Raw genomic sequence first — 17623 nt, 5'->3', positions numbered from 1 at the left:
ATAAGAGATTGCACTGGCGGAGCAGTCAGCATGAGTAGTAGATTGGCAAGACTGGTCTCATAGCAAGGGAGCAAAGGGAGGAAGCATCGGAAAGGTTTCCTTAGACATCGATGAATGTTCAAAAATCACATAAATTCTCACTGAAATCTTCATCAACACAAATGGATGCTTCATGCCCCTAATTGTCAAGATGAATTCCACACCCACAGCACAGACTTCCATTTGTGATGCCAGAAATATTTAATGGCACTTTTACTCATCCAATGAGAATTTTGGAATTTCAAGCAATGCAGGACATACCAACGCTGTGTCTATGAAAATTGGTGGAAAAGAAGTCTTTTCATCTGAATGAAATAAGAAGGAGGTTCAACCTTAAACCCTCTCGCTGTGCATTTGAGTTTGTCAAAATTCACAGTCAGCTGTATACAAGGTGAAAGAATTCATCAGTATGTGATGGTTTCAAAGATTATCAACATGGACCAAAAAAGCTTTGCATTTTGTGGTCAACATTAACCAATCCTATTTTTGAGCAGAAGTTGTAGTCGGAGCCTTGTAGGTGTGATGGCGGAATGCAGAAAGTGAAAGGTTATGCCATTAATACAGCCGCATGGCATCACGTGGTCATGTGATATATTTGAGAGAAATGGTAAGGGAGATATGCAGCTGTTGATTTCCAACCATGGCTACTTTCTCTAACATTCTGAGTCAAGCTTGCAGAACCATAGTTCATATTTCATTTAGACAGATCACAAAAGTATTGTCGTCAGATTACAGAAGATATTTACATAACAGAGTCGTGAGAAACTGATGAGATCATGTGATGTAAATTTCTAAGCCACTGTCTAATGTCAAACAAAGACAGTAATCAAAAATTGGACTTTTTTGTGTAGATATAGATGAATGCGCAACCAACACATCGAATTGTGAACAAGTCTGCAATAATACAATTGGAAGCTTCACATGCAGCTGCCTTCCTGGGTACAGCATCAACGCAACAAACACTTCACGTTGTGTTGGTAGGACATTTTTATCCAAATATTACATGCATATCACGATGTTAATGATTGAAGATTACCACTTTGTGGAATGTACATCAAACAGTTTCATTTGTGAGCTGTGAGCTTATGAGTTCCAAGATAATCCGTGTCATTTCAAGTTTGTAGTCGGAGCATTATAGGTGTGAGATGGAAATGCAGAAATTGAAAAGTTATGCCACTAATACAGTCGCATGACATCACATGGTTAGATTAGATTAGATTACTTGCAGTGTGAAAACAGGCCCTTCGGTCCAATAAGTCCACACCGAACTGCCGAAGCGCAACCCACCCAGACCCACCCCACTACCTTTGCCCCTTCACCTAACCCTACGGGAAACTTAGCATGGCCAATTCACCTAACCAGCACATTTTTGTATTGTGGGAGGAAACCGGCGCACGGGTCATGTGATATATTTGAGAGAAAAGGTAATGGAGATATGCAAGTGTTCATGTCATATCACGGCTACTTTCTCTAACATACTGAGTCAAACTTGCAGAACCATAATTCATATTTCATTTTGACACATGATAACAGTATTGTTGTCATTTTACAGAAGATATTTACATGAGAGAAGCTATTTACATGGCACTGGCTGTGCAGTCAGCATGAGTAGTAGATTGGGAGAAAGTGAGGACTGCAGATGCTGGAGTACCAGACGTTTCGGGCATAAGCCCTTCTTCAGGAATTCTCCTGCTCCTCAGATGCTGCCTGGCCTGCTGTGTTTTCCCAGCACAACATTTTTCAAACATGAGTAATAGACTGGTCTCATAGCGAGGGAGCAAAGGGAGGAAACATCGGAAAGGTTTCCTTCGACATCGATGAATGTTCAAAAATCACATAACTTTGCACTGACATCTTCAACAACATAAATGGGTGCTTCATACCCCAAATTTCTTCGAAATAAATGGCACAACTGCAGCACAGACTTCCGTTTGTGATGCGAGAAATATTCAATTTCACCTTTACTCATCCATTGATGATTGTGGAATTTCAGACAAAGCAGGAAAAACCAAAGCTCTGTCAATGAATATTGGTTGAAAAGAAATCATTTGAGCTCCATCTGTATGTAATAAGAAGGAGGTTCAAACTTAAACCCTGTCAGTTTGGCGTTGAGTTTGTTTACATTCAGAGTCAGTTGTGGAAAAGTTGAAAGAATACATCAGGCTGTGATGGGTTCACAGATTATTGAATTGGACCAAAAAATCTATGCATTTTGTGCCCATGAACTCGCTATTAAACAATCTTATTGTTGAGCAGAAATTGTAGTTAGAGCCTTGCAGGTATGAGGGGGAAGTGTAGAAAATGAAATGTCATGTCACTGATACAATCACATGGCCCCACATGGCTAGTTGATATATGTGTGAGCAACGATAGGAGGGATACGCAGATGTACATGTCTAATCATGGCTACTTTCTCTAAAATTCTGGGTCAAACTTGAAGAACCAGGGATTATACTTCATTTAAAAAAATCGTAAAATGTATTGTTGTTAGTTCTCAGAAGACAGAAAACTGAGAAATTAATGAGACCGTGGGTTGTAAATTTCTAGGGCACTGTCCAATGTCAAACAAAGACAGTAATCAAAAATTGGACTTTTTTGTGTAGATATAGATGAATGCGCAACCAGCACATCGAATTGTGAACAGGTCTGCAATAATAGAATTGGAAGCTTCACATGCAGCTGCCTTCCTGGGTACAGAATCAACGCAACATACAGTTCACGTTGTGATGGTAGGATATTTTTATCCAAATATTACATGCATATTACGCTATTAATGGTTTAAGATTAGCACTTTGTGAAATGGACATCAAATAGTTTCGATTGCGATCTGTGAGCATCTGTCTTCCAAGATAATCAGTGTCCTGTTATAATGCTGTACACTTACGCGCTTTGCAGAAAGGTTGATGCCAGTATGATGGCGCTAAGTGCTGTGAAACAACGTATTCTTATACATTCTGAGGACTTCTCAATTAATGCTCATAATTGTGCTTTGTTCCTTATTGGCATACTGTTAATGCTAATCACATATTACTTAACATGGTGAGAAATGTCCCTTCATGAGGACAGAATAACCACGTTTATGTGTATGTTCAAGAAGTTTCTTTCGCACAGCGGAAGAAAACATATTTCACAATTCATGGAATGTCTTTGAAATCTATTGTTGCCAGTTTAGAGTGGATATGAACATAAGAGATTGCACTGTCTGCGCAGTCAGCATGAGTAGTAGATTGGCAAGACTGGTCTCATAGCAAGGGAGCAAAGGGAGGAAGCATCGGAAAGGTTTCGTTAAACATAGATGAATGTTCAAAAATCACATAAATTCTCACTGAAATCTTCATCAACACAAATGGATGCTTCATGCCCCTAATTGTCAAAATGAATTCCACACCCACAGCACAGACTTCCATTTGTGATGCTAGAAATATTTAATGGCACGTTTACTCATCCAATGAGAATTTTGGAATTTCAAGCAATGCAGGACACACCAACGCTGTGTCAATGAAAATTGGTTGAAAAGATGTCTTTTCATCTGAATGAAATAAGAAGGAGGTTCAACCTTAAACCCTCTCGCTGTGCATTTGAGTTTGTCAAAATTCACAGTCAGCTGTGTACAAGGTGAAAGAATTCATCAGTATGTGATGGTTTCAAAGATTATCAACTTGGACCAAAAAAGCTTTGCATTTTGTGCTCATCGAACCACCATTAACCAATCCTATTTTTGAGCAGAAGTTGTAGTCGGAGCCTTGTAGGTGTGATGGTGGAGTGCAGAAAGTGAAAGGTTATGCCACTAATACAGTCGCAAGGCATCACATGTGATATATTTGAGAGAAATGGTAAGGGAGATATGCAGCTGTTGATTTCCAATCATGGCTACTTTCTCTAACATTCTGAGTCAAGCTTGCAGAACCATAGTTCATATTTCATTTAGACAGATCATAAAATATTGTGGTCAGAGTACAGAAGATATTTACATAACAGAGTCGTGAGAAACTGATGAGATCATGTGATGTAAATTTCTACGCCACTGTCTAATGTCAAACAAAGACAGTAATCAAAAATTGGACTTTTTTGTGTAGATATAGATGAATGCACAACCAACACATCGAATTGTGAACAAGTCTGCAATAATACAATTGGAAACTTCACATGCAGCTGCCTTCCTGGGTACAGCATCAACGCAACAAACACTTCACGTTGTGTTGGTAGGACATTTTTATCCAAATATTACATGCATATCACGCTGTTAATGATTGAAGATTACCACTTTGCGGAATGTACATCAAACAGTTTCATTTGTGAGCTGTGAGCTTATGAGTTCCAAGATAATCCGTGTCATTTCAAGTTTGTAGTCGGAGCCTTATAGGTGTGAGATGGAAATGCAGAAAGTGAAAAGTTATGCCACTAATACAGTCGCATGACATCACATGGTTAGATTAGATTAGATTACTTGCAGTGTGAAAACAGGCCCTTCGGTCCAATAAGTCCACACCGACCTGCCAAAGCGCAACCCACCCAGACCCACCCCACTACCTTTGCCCCTTCACCTAACCCTACGGGAAACTTAGCATGGCCAGTTCCCCAAACCAGCACATTTTTGTATTGTGGGAGGAAACCGGCGCACGGGTCATGTGATATATTTGAGAGAATAGGTAATGGAGATATGCAAGTGTTCATGTCATATCACGGCTACTTTCTCTAACATACTGAGTCAAACTTGCAGAACCATAGTTCATATTTCATTTCGACAGATGATAACAGTATTGTTGTCAGTTTACAGAAGATATTTACATGAGAGAAGCTATTTACATGACACTGGCTGTGCAGTCAGCATGAGTAGTAGATTGAGAGAAAGTGAGGACTGCAGATGCTGGAGTACCAGACGTTTCGGGCATAAGCCCTTCTTCAGGAATTCTCCTGCTCCTCGGATGCTGCCTGGCCTGCTGTGTTTTTCCAGCACAACATTTTTCAAACATGAGTAGTAGATTGGCAAGACTGGTCTCATAGCGAGGGAGCAAAGGGAGGAAACATCGGAAAGGTTTCCTTCGACATCGATGAATGTTCAAAAATCTCGTAACTTTGCACTGACATCTTCAACAACACAAATGGGTGCTTCATACCCCAAGTTTCTTCGAAATGAATGGCACAACCACAGCACAGATTTCCGTTTGTGATGCTAGAAATATTTAATTGCACATTTACTCATCCATTGATGATTTTGGAATTTCAGACAAAGCAGGAAAAACCAAAGCTCTGTCAATGAATATTGGTTGAAAAGAAATCATTTGAGCTCCATCTGTATGTAATAAGAAGGAGGTTCAAACTTAAACCCTGTCAGTTTGGCGTTGAGTTTGTTTACATTCAGAGTCAGTTGTGGAAAAGTTGAAAGAATACATCAGGCTGTGATGGGTTCACAGATTATTGAATTGGACCAAAAAATCTATGCATTTTGTGCCCATGAACTGGCCATTAACCAATCTTATTGTTGAGCAGAAATTGTAGTTAGAGCCTTGCAGGTATGAGGGGGAAGTGTAGAAAATGAAATGTCATGTCACTGATACAATCACATGGCCCCACATGGCCATTTGATATATGTGTGAGCAACGACAGGAGGTATACGCAGATGTACATGTCTAATCATGGCTACTTTCTCTAAAATTCTGGGTCAAGCTTGAAGAACCAGGGATTATACTTCATTTAGAAAAATCATAAAATGTATTGTTGTTAGTTCTCAGAAGATGATAACATGACAGAAAACTGAGAAACTAATGAGACCATGGGATGTAAATTTCTAGGGCACTGTCCAATGTCAAACAAAGTCAGTGATCAAAAATTGGACTTTTTTGTGTAGATATAGATGAATGCGCAACCAGCACATCGAATTGTGAACAAGTCTGCAATAATACAATTGGAAGCTTCACATGCAGCTGCCATCCTGGGTACAGAATCAACGCAACAAACACTTCACGTTGTGATGGTAGGATATTTTTATCCAAATATTACATGCATATTACGCAATTAATGGTTTAAGATTCGCACTTTGTGAAATGGACATCAAATAGTTTCGATTGAGATCTGTGAGCTTCTGACTTCCAAGATAATCAGTGTCCTGTTATAATGCTGTATACTTATGCGCTTTGCAGACAGGTTGATGCCAGTATGATTGCGCTAAGTGCTGTGAAACAACGTATTCTTATACATTCTGAAGACTTCTCAATTAATGCTCACAATTATTCTTTGTTCTTTATTGGCATACTGTTAATGCTAATCACATATTACTTAACATGGTGAGAAATGTCCCTTCATGAGGACAGAATAACCACGTTTATGTGTATGTTCAAGAAGTTTCTTTCGCACAGCGGAAGAAAACATATTTCACAATTCATGGAATGTCTTTGAAATCTATTGTTGCCTGTTTAGAGTGGATATGAACATAAGAGATTGCACTGTCTGCGCAGTCAGCATGAGTAGTAGATTGGCAAGACTGGTCTCATAGCAAGGGAGCAAAGGGAGGAAGCATCGGAAAGGTTTCGTTAAACATAGATGAATGTTCAAAAATCACATAAATTCTCACTGAAATCTTCATCAACACAAATGGATGCTTCATGCCCCTAATTGTCAAAATGAATTCCATACCCACAGCACAGACTTCCATTTGTGATGCTAGAAATAATTAATGGCACGTTTACTCATCCAATGAGAATTTTGGAATTTCAAGCAATGCAGGACACACCAACGCTGTGTCAATGAAAATTGGTTGAAAAGAAGTCATTTCATCTGAATGAAATAAGAAGGAGGTTCAACCTTAAACCCTCTCGCTGTGCATTTGAGTTTGTCAAAATTCACAGTCAGCTGTGTACAAGGTGAAAGAATTCATCAGTATGTGATGGTTTCAAAGATTATCAACTTGGACCAAAAAAGCATTGCATTTTGTGGTCAACATTAACCAATCCTATCTTTGAGCAGAAGTTGAAGTCGGAGCCTTGTAGGTGTGATGGCGGAGTGCAGAAAGTGAAAGGTTATGCCACTAATACAGTCGCATGGCATCACGTGGTCATGTGATATATTTGAGAGAAATGGTAAGAGAGATATGCAGCTGTTGATTTCCAATCATGGCTACTTTCTCTAACATTCTGAGTCAAGCTTGCAGAACCATAGTTCATATTTCATTTAGACAGATCATAAAAGTATTGTCGTCAGATTACAGAAGATATTTACATAACAGATTTGTGCGAAACTGATGAGATCATGTGATGTAAATTTCTAAGCCACTGTCGAATGTCAAACAAAGTCAGTGATCAAAAATTGGACTTTTTTGTGTAGATATAGATGAATGCACAACCAACACATCGAATTGTGAACAAGTCTGCTATAATACAAATGGAAGCTTCACATGCAGCTGCCTTCCTGGGTACAGCATCAACGCAACAAACACTTCACTTTGTGATGGTAGGACATTTTTATCCAAATATTACATGCATATCACGCTGTTAATGATTGAAGATTACCACTTTGCGGAATGTACATCAAACAGTTTCATTTGTGAGCTGTCAGCTTATGATTTCCAAGATAATCCGTGTCATTTCAAGTTTGTAGTCGGAGCCTTATAGGTGTGAGATGGAATGCAGAAAGTGAAAAGTGATGCCACTAATACAGTCGCATGACATCACATGGTTAGATTAGATTAGATTACTTTCTGTGTGAAAACAGGCCCTTCGGCCCAACAAGTCCACACCGACCTGCCAAAGCGCAACCCACCCAGACCCACCCCACTACATTAGCCCCTTCACCTAACCCTACGGGAACTTAGCATGGCCAGTTCACCTAACCCGCACATTTTTGTATTGTGGGAGAAAACTGGCGCACGGGTCATGTGATATATTTCAGAGAAAAGGTAATGGAGATATGCAAGTGTTCATGTCATATCATGGCTACTTTCTCTAACATCCTGAGTCAAACATGCAGAACCATAGTTCATATTTCATTTCGACAGATGATAACAGTATTGTTGTCAGTTTACAGAAGATATTTACATGAGAGAAGCTATTTACATGGCACTGGCTGTGCAGTCAGCATGAGTAGTTGATTGGGAGAAAGTGAGGACCGCAGATGCTGGAGTACCAGACGTTTCGGGCATAAGCCCTTCTTCAGGAATTCTCCTGCTCCTCGGATGCTGCCTGGCCTGCTGTGTTTTTCCAGCACAACATTTTTCAAACATGAGTAGTAGATTGGCAAGACTGGTCTCATAGCGAGGGAGCAAAGGGAGGAAACATCGGAAAGGTTTCCTTCGACATCGATGAATGTTCAAAAATCTCGTAACTTTGCACTGACATCTTCAACAACACAAATGGGTGCTTCATACCCCAAGTTTCTTCGAAATGAATGGCACAACCACAGCACAGATTTCCGTTTGTGATGCTAGAAATATTTAATTGCACATTTTCTCATGCATTGAGGATTTTGGAATTTCAAGTAATGCAGGACACACCAACGGTGTGTCAATGAAAATTGGTTGAAAAGAAGTCTTTTCATCTGAATGAAATAAGAAGGAGGTTCAACCTTAAACCCTCTCGCTGTGCATTTGAGTTTGTCAACATTCACAGTCAGTTGTGTACAAAGTGAAAGAATTCATCAGTATGTGATGGTTTCAAAGATTATCAACTTGGAACAAAAAAGCTTTGCATTTTGTGGTCACCATTAACCAATCCTATCTTTGAGCAGAAGTTGAAGTCGGAGCCTTGTAGGTGTGATGGCAGAGTGCAGAAAGTGAAAGGTTATACCACTAATACAGTCGCATGGCATCACGTGGTCATGTGATATATTTGAGAGAAATGGTAAGGGAGATATGCAGCTGTTGATTTCCAATCATGGCTACTTTCTCTAACATTCTGAGTCAAGCTTGCAGAACCATAGTTCATATTTCATTTAGACAGATCATAAAAGTATTGTCGTCAGATTACAGAAGATATTTACATAACAAAGTCGTGAGAAACTGATGAGATCATGTGATGTAAATTTCTAAGCCACTGTCTAATGTCAAACAAAGTCAGTAATCAAAAATTGGACTTTTTTGTGTAGATATAGACGAATGCGCAACCAACACATCGAATTGTGAACAAGTCTGCAATAATACAATTGGAAGCTTCACATGCAGCTGCCTTCCTGGGTACAGCATCAACGCAACAAACACTTCACGTTGTGTTGGTAGGACATTTTTATCCAAATATTACATGCATATCACGCTGTTAATGATTGAAGATGACCACTTTGCGGAATATACATCAAACAGTTTCATTTGTGAGCTGTGAGCTCATGAGTTCCAAGATAATCCGTGTCATTTCAAGTTTGTAGTCGGAGCCTTATAGGTGTGAGATGGAAATGCAGAAAGTGAAAAATTATGCCACTAATACAGTCGCATGACATCACATGGTTAGATTAGATTAGATTACTTGCAGTGTGAAAACAGGCCCTTCGGCCCAACAAGTCCACACCAACCTGCCGAAGCGCAACCCACCCAGACCCACCCCACTACGTTTGCCCCTTCACCTGACCCTACGGGAAACTTAGCATGGCCAATTCACATAACCAGCACATTTTTGTATTGTGGGAGGAAACCGGCGCACGGGTCATGTGATATATTTGAGAGAAAAGGTAATGGAGATATGCAAGTGTTCATGTCATATCACGGCTACTTTGTCTCACATACTGAGTCAAACTTGCAGAACCATAGTTCATATTTCATTTCGACAGTTGATAACAGTATTGTTGTCAGTTTCCAGAAGATATTGACATGAGAGAAGCTATTTACATGACACTGGCTGTGCAGTCAGCATGAGCAGTAGATTGGGAGAAAGTGAGGACTGCAGATGCTGGAGTACCAGATGTTTCAGGCATAAGCCCTTCTTCAGGAATTCTCCTGCTCCTCGAATGCTGCCTGGCCTGCTGTGTTTTTCCAGCACAATATTTTTCAAACATGAGTAGTAGATTGGCAAGACTGGTCTCATAGCGAGGGAGCAAAGGGAGGAAGCATCGGAAAGGTTTCCTTCGACATCGATGAATGTTCAAAAATCACATAACTTTGCACTGACATCTTCAACAACACAAATGGGTGCTTCATACCCCAAGTTTCTTCGAAATAAATGGCACAACCGCAGCACAGATTTCCGTTTGTGATGCTAGAAGTATTCAATTGCACCTTTACTCATCCATTGATGATTTTGGAATTTCAGACAAAGCAGGAAAAACCAAAGCTCTGTCAATGAATATTGGTTGAAAAGAAAACATTTGAGCTCCATCTGAATGTAATAAGAAGGAGGTTCAAGCTTAAACCCTGTCAGTTTGGCGTTGAGTTTGTTTACATTCAGAGTCAGTTGTGGAAAAGGTGAAAGAATACATCAGGCTGTGATGGGTTCACAGATTATTGAATTGGACCAAAAAAGCGATGCAGTTTGTGCCCATGAACTGGCCATTAACCAATCTTATTGTTGAGCAGAAATTGTAGTTAGAGTCTTGCAGGTATGAGGGGGAAGTGTACAAAATGAAATGTCATGTCACTGATACAATCACATGGCCCCCCACGGACATTTGATATATGTGTGAGCAACGATTGGAGGTATACGCAGATGTACATGTCTAATCATGGCTACTTTCTCTAAAATTCTGGGTCAAGCTTGAAGAACCAGGGATTATACTTCATTTAGAGAAATCATAAAATGTATTGTTGTTAGTTCTCAGAAGACAGAAAACTGAGAAACTAATGAGACCATGGGTTGTAAATTTCTAGGGCACTGTCCAATGTCAAACAAAGTCAGTGATCAAAAATTGGACTTTTTTGTGTAGATATAGATGAATGTGCAACCAGCACATCGAATTGTGAACAAGTCTGCAATAATACAATTGGAAGCTTCACATGCAGCTGCCTTCCTGGGTACAGCATCAACGCAACAAACACTTCACGTTGTGATGGTAGGATATTTTTATCCAAATATTACATGCATATTACGCTATTAATGGTTTAAGATTAGCACTTTGTGAAATGGACATCAAATAGTTTCGATTGAGATCTGTGAGCTTCTGACTTCCAAGATAATCAGTGTCCTGTTATAATGCTGTACACTTACGCACTTTGCAGACAGGTTGATGCCAGTATGATGGCGCGAAGTGCTGTGAAACAACGTATTCTTATACATTCTGAGGACTTCTCAATTAATGCTCATCATTGTGCTTTGTTCTTTATTGGTATACTGTTAATGCTAATCACATATTACTTAACATGGTGAATAATGTCCCTTCATGAGGACAGAATAACCACGTTTATGTGTATGTTCAAGAAGTTTCTTTCGCACAGCGGAAGAAAACATATTTCACAATTCATGGAATGTCTTTGAAATCTATTGTTGCCAGTTTAGAGTGGATATGAACATAAGAGATTGCACTGGCTGCGCAGTCAGCATGAGTAGTAGATTGGCAAGACTGGTCTCATAGCAAGGGAGCAAAGTGAGGAAGCATCGGAAAGGTTTCCTTAGACATCGATGAATGTTCAAAAATCACATAAATTCTCACTGAAATCTTCATCAACACAAATGGATGCTTCATGCCCCTAATTGTCAAAATGAATTCCACACCCACAGCACAGACTTCCATTTGTGATGCCAGAAATATTTAATTGCACGTTTACTCATCCAATGAGAATTTTGGAATTTCAAGCAATGCAGGACACACCAACGCTGTGTCTATGAAAATTGTTTGAAAAGAAGTCTTTTCATCTGAAAGAAATAAGAAGGAGGTTCAACCTTAAACCCTCTCGCTGTGCATTTGAGTTTGTCAAAATTCACAGTCAGCTGTGTACAAGGTGAAAGAATTCATCAGTATGTGATGGTTTCAAAGATTATCAACTTGGACCAAAAAAGCTTTGCATTTTGTGGTCAACATTAACCAATCCTATTTTTGAGCAGAAGTTGTAGTCGGAGCCTTGTAGGTGTGATGTCGGAGTGCAGATAGTGAAAGGTTATGCCATTAATACAGCCGCATGGCATCACATGGTCATGTGATATATTTGAGAGAAATGGTAAGGGAGATATGCAGCTGTTGATTTCCAATCATGGCTACTTTCTCTAACATTCTGAGTCAAGCTTGCAGAACCATAGTTCATATTTCATTTAGACAGATCATAAAGGTTTTGTCGTCAGATTACAGAAGATATTTACATAACAGAGTCGTGAGAAACTGATGAGATCATGTGATGTAAATTTCTAAGCCACTGTCGAATGTCAAACAAAGTCAGTAATCAAAAATTGGACTTTTTTGTGTAGATATAGATGAATGCGCAACCAACACATCGAATTGTGAACAAGTCTGCAATAATACAATTGGAAGCTTCACATGCAGCTGCCTTCCTGGGTACAGCATCAACGCAACAAACACTTCACGTTGTGTTGGTAGGACATTTTTATCCAAATATTACATGCATATCACGCTGTTAATGATTGAAGATTACCACTTTGCGGAATGTACATCAAACAGTTTCATTTGTGAGCTGTGAGCTTATGAGTTCCAAGATAATCCGTGTCATTTTAAGTTTGTAGTCGGAGCCTTATAGGTGTGAGATGGAAATGCAGAAATTGAAAAGTTATGGCACTAATACAGTCGCATGACATCACATGGTTAGTTTAGATTAGATTACTTGCAGTGTGAAAACAGGCCCTTCGGTCCAATATGTCCACACCGAACTGCCGAAACGCAACCCACCCAGACCCACCCCACTCCATTTGCCCCTTCACCTAACCCTACGGGAAACTTAGCATGGCCAATTCACCTAACCTGCACATTTTTGTATTGTGGGAGGAAACCGGCGCACGGGTCATGTGATATATTTGAGAGAAAAGGTAATGGAGATATGCAAGTGTTCATGTCATATCACGGCTACTTTCTCTAACATACTGAGTCAAACTTGCAGAACCATAGTTCATATTTCATTTTGACAGATGATAACAGTATTGTTGTCAGTTTAACGAAGATATTTACATGAGAGAAGCTATTTACATGACACTGGCTGTGCAGTCAGCATGAGCAGTAGATTGGGAGAAAGTGAGGACTGCAGATGCTGGAGTACCAGACGTTTTGGGCATAAGCCCTTCTTCAGGAATTCTCCTGCTCCTCAGATGCTGTCTGGCCTGCTGTGTTTTCCCAGCACAACATTTTTCAAAAATGAGTAATAGATTGGCAAGACTGGTCTCATAGCGAGGGAGCAAAGGGAGGAAATATCGGAAAGGTTTCCTTCGACATCGATGAATGTTCAAAAATCACATAACTTTGCACTGACATCTTCAACAACACAAATGGGTGCTTCATACCCCAAGTTTCTTCGAAATAAATGGCACAACCGCAGCACAGACTTCCGTTTGTGATGCTAGAAGTATTCAATTGCACCTTTACTCATCCATTGATGATTTTGGAATTTCAGACAAAGCAGGAAAAACCAAAGCTCTGTCAATGAATATTGGTTGAAAAGAAATCATTTGAGCTCCATCTGTATGTAATAAGAAGGAGGTTCAAACTTAAACCCTGTCAGTTTGGCGTTGAGTTTGTTTACATTCAGAGTCAGTTGTGGAAAAGGTGAACGAATACATCAGGCTGTGATGGGTTCACAGATTATTGAATTGGACCAAAAAAGCTATGCATTTTGTGCCCATGAACTCACCATTAACCAATCTTATTGTTGAGCAGAAATTGTAGTGAGAGCCTTGCAGGTATGAGGGGGAAGTGCAGAAAATGAAATGTCATGTCACTGATACAATCACATGGCCCCACATGGCCAGTTGATATATGTATGAGCAACGATAGGAGGTATACGCAGATGTACATGTCTAATCATGGCTACTTTCTCTAAAATTCTGCGTCAAGCTTGAAGAACCAGGGATTATACGTCATTTAAAAAAATCGTAAAATGTATTGTTGTTAGTTCTCAGAAGACAGAAAACTGAGAAACTAATGAGACCATGGGATGTAAATTTCTAGGGCACTGTCCAATGTCAAATAAAGTCAGTGATCAAAAATTGGACTTTTTTGTGTAGATATAGATGAATGTGCAACCAACACATCGAATTGTGAACAAGTCTGCAATAATACAATTGGAAGCTTCACATGCAGCTGCCTTCCTGGGCACAGCATCAACGCAACAAACACTTCACGTTGTGATGGTAGGATATTTTTATCCAAATATTACATGCATATTACACTATTAATGGTTTAAGATGAGCACTTTGTGAAATGGACATCAAATAGTTTCGATTGAGATCTGTGAGCTTCTGACTTCCAAGATAATCAGTGTCCTGTTATAATGCTGTCCACTTATGCGCTTTGCAGACAGGTTGATGCCAGTATGATGGCGCTAAGTGCTGTGAAACAACGTATTCTTATACATTCTGAGGACTTCTCAATTAATGCTCATAATTGTGCTTTGTTCTTTATTGGCATACTGTTAATCACATATTACTAAACTTGGGGAGAAATGCCCCTTGATGAGGACAGAATAACCACGTTTATGTGTATGTTCAAGAAGTTATTTCGCCCAGCAGAAGAAAACATATTTCACAATTCATGGAATGTCTTTGAAATCTATTGTTGCCAGTTTAGAGTGGATATGAACATAAGAGATTGCACTGGCGGTGCAGTCAGCATGAGTAGTAGATTGGCAAGACTGGTCTCATAGCAAGGGAGCAAAGGGAGGAAGCATCGGAAAGGTTTCCTTAGACATCGATGAATGTTCAAAAATCACATAAATTCTCACTGAAATCTTCATCAACACAAATGGATGCTTCATGCCCCTAATTGTCAAAATGAATTCCACACCCACAGCACAGACTTCCATTTGTGATGCTAGAAATATTTAATTGCACGTTTACTCATCCATTGAGGATTTTGGAATTTCAAGCAATGCAGGACACACCAACGCTGTGTCTATGAAAATTGGTTGAAAAGAAGTCATTTCATCTGAATGAAATAAGAAGGAAGTTCAACCTTAAACCCTCTAGCTGTGCATTTGTGTTTGTCAAAGTTCACAGTCAGCTGGAAACAAGGTGAAAGAATTCATCAGTATGTGATGGTTTCAAAGATTATCAACTTGGACCAAAAAAGCTTTACATTTTGTACCCATCGACCCACCATTAAGCAATCCTATTTTTGAGCAGAAGTTGTTGTCGGAGCATTGTAGGTGTGATGGCGGAGTGCAGAAAGTGAAAGGTTATGCCACTAATACAGTCGCATGGCATCACATGGTCATGTGATATATTTGAGAGAAAAGGTAACGGAGATATGCAGCTGTTGATTTCCAATCATGGCTACTTTCTCTAACATTCTGAGTCAAGCTTGCAGAACCATAGTTCATATTTCATTTAGACAGATCATAAAAGTATTGTCGTCAGTTTACAGAAGATATTTACATAACAGAGTCGTGAGAAACTGATGAGATCATGTGATGTAAATTTCTAAGCCACTGTCGAATGTCAAACAAAGTCAGTAATCAAAAATTGGACTTTTTTGTGTAGATATAGATGAATGCGCAACCAACACATCGAATTGTGAACAAGTCTGCAATAATACAATTGGAAGCTTCACATGCAGCTGCCTTCCTGGGTACAGCATCAACGCAACAAACACTTCACGTTGTGTTGGTAGGACATTTTTCTCCAAATATTACATGCATATCACGCTGTTAATGTTTGAAGATTACCACTTTGCGGAATGTACATCAAACAGTTTCATTTGTGAGCTGTGAGCTTATGATTTCCAAGATAATCCGTGTCATTTCAAGTTTGTAGTCGGAGCCTTATAACTGTGAGGGGGAAATGCAGAATTTGAAACGTTATGCCACTAATACAGTCGCATGACATCAAATGGTTAGATTAGATTAGATTACTTTCAGTGTGAAAAAAGACCCTTCGGCCCAAAAAGTCCAGAACCGACCTGCCGAAGCGCAACCCAGCCAGACCCATCCCACTACATTTGCCCCTTCACCTGACCCTACGGGAAACTTAGCATGGCCAATTCACCTAACCTGCACATTTTTGTATTGTGGGAGGAAACCGGCGCACGGGTCATGTGATATATTTGAGAGAAAAGGTAATGGAGATATGCAAGTGTTCATGTCATATCATGGCTACTTTCTCGAACATACTGAGTCAAACTTGTAGAACCATAGTTCATATTTCATTTCGACAGATGATAACAGTATTGTTGTCAGCTTCCAGAAGATATTTACATGAGAGAAGCTATTTACATGGCACTGGCTGTGCAGTCAGCATGAGTAGTAGATTGGGAGAAAGTGAGGACTGCAGATGCTGGAGTACCAGACGTTTCAGGCATAAGCCCTTCTTCTGGAATTCTCCTGCTCCTCGCATGCTGCCTGGCCTGCTGTGTTTTTCCAGCACAACATTTTTCAAACATGACTAGTAGATTGGCAAGACTGGTCTCATAGCGAGGGAGCAAAGGGAGGAAACATCGGAAAGGTTTCCTTCGACATCGATGAATGTTCAAAAATCACATAACTTTGCACTGACATCTTCAACAACACAAATGGGTGCTTCATACCCCAAGTTTCTTCGAAATAAATGGCACAACCGCAGCACAGAGTTCCGTTTGTGATGCTAGAAATATTTAATTGCACATTTACTCATCCATTGCTGATTTTGGAATTTCGGACAAAGCAGGACAAACCAAAGCTCTGTCAATGAATATTGGTTGAAAAGAAATCTTTTGAGCTCCATCTGTATGTAATAAGAAGGAGGTTCAAACTTAAACCCTGTCGCTGTGCCGTTGAGTTTGTTTACATTCAGAGTCAGTTGTGGAAAAGGTGAAAGAATACATCAGGCTGTGATGGGTTCACAGATTATTGAATTGGACCAAAAAAGCTATGCATTTTGTGTCCATGAACTCGCCATTAACCAATCTTATTGTTGAGCAGAAATTGTAGTGAGAGCCTTGCAGGTATGAGGGCAAAGTGTAGAAAATGAAATGTCATGTCACTGATACAATCACATGGCCCCACATGGCCATTTGATATATTTGTGAGCAACGATATTAGGTATACGCAGATGTACATGTCTAATCATGGCTACTTTCTCTAAAATTCTGGGTCAAGCTTAAAGAACCAGGGATTATACTTCATTTAGAGAAATCATAAAATGTATTGTTGTTAGTTCTCAGAAGACAGAAAACTGAGAAACTAATGAGACCATGGGATGTAAATTTCTAGGGCACTGTCCAATGTCAAATAAAGTCAGTGATCAAAAATTGGACTTTTTTGTGTAGATATAGATGAATGTGCAACCAACACATCGAATTGTGAACAAGTCTGCAATAATACAATTGGAAGCTTCACATGCAGCTGCCTTCCTGGGCACAGCATCAACGCAACAAACACTTCACGTTGTGATGGTAGGATATTTTTATCCAAATATTACATGCATATTACACTATTAATGGTTTAAGATGAGCACTTTGTGAAATGGACATCAAATAGTTTCGATTGAGATCTGTGAGCTTCTGACTTCCAAGATAATCAGTGTCCTGTTATAATGCTGTCCACTTA

The 17623-nt window shown here is 39.6% G+C and overlaps 2 protein-coding genes across 2 annotated transcripts in view; both read left to right on the top strand.

Moving 5' to 3' along the window:
- Nucleotides 1-886: 886 nt before the first annotated feature.
- Nucleotides 887-11054, top strand: LOC140478650 (uncharacterized; the record flags this gene model as incomplete). The annotated part of the gene is made up of 5 exons (XM_072571865.1): nt 887-1016; nt 2643-2768; nt 4116-4241; nt 9115-9240; nt 10876-11054. Coding segments are annotated over 5 exons (687 nt in total), but the record flags the coding sequence as incomplete, so codon positions are not given.
- Nucleotides 11055-15577: 4523 nt separating this feature from the next.
- Nucleotides 15578-17623, top strand: part of LOC140478649 (uncharacterized) — a gene marked incomplete at its 5' end in the record, with an annotated part of 83185 nt that continues 81139 nt past the window's right edge. Inside the window, 2 exons of the mRNA XM_072571864.1 lie at nt 15578-15707; nt 17344-17469. Of these exons, the coding sequence (XP_072427965.1) occupies nt 15578-15707; nt 17344-17469 (256 nt within the window). The remainder of the gene's footprint in view (nt 15708-17343; nt 17470-17623) is intronic.

The sequence above is a fragment of the Chiloscyllium punctatum genome, chromosome 6 (genome assembly GCF_047496795.1).
Source record: "Chiloscyllium punctatum isolate Juve2018m chromosome 6, sChiPun1.3, whole genome shotgun sequence".
NCBI classification, from domain to species: Eukaryota; Metazoa; Chordata; class Chondrichthyes; order Orectolobiformes; family Hemiscylliidae; genus Chiloscyllium; species Chiloscyllium punctatum.
The sequence above is the reverse complement of the archived record's forward strand: the minus strand, read 5'-3'. Positions and strand labels throughout refer to the sequence as shown.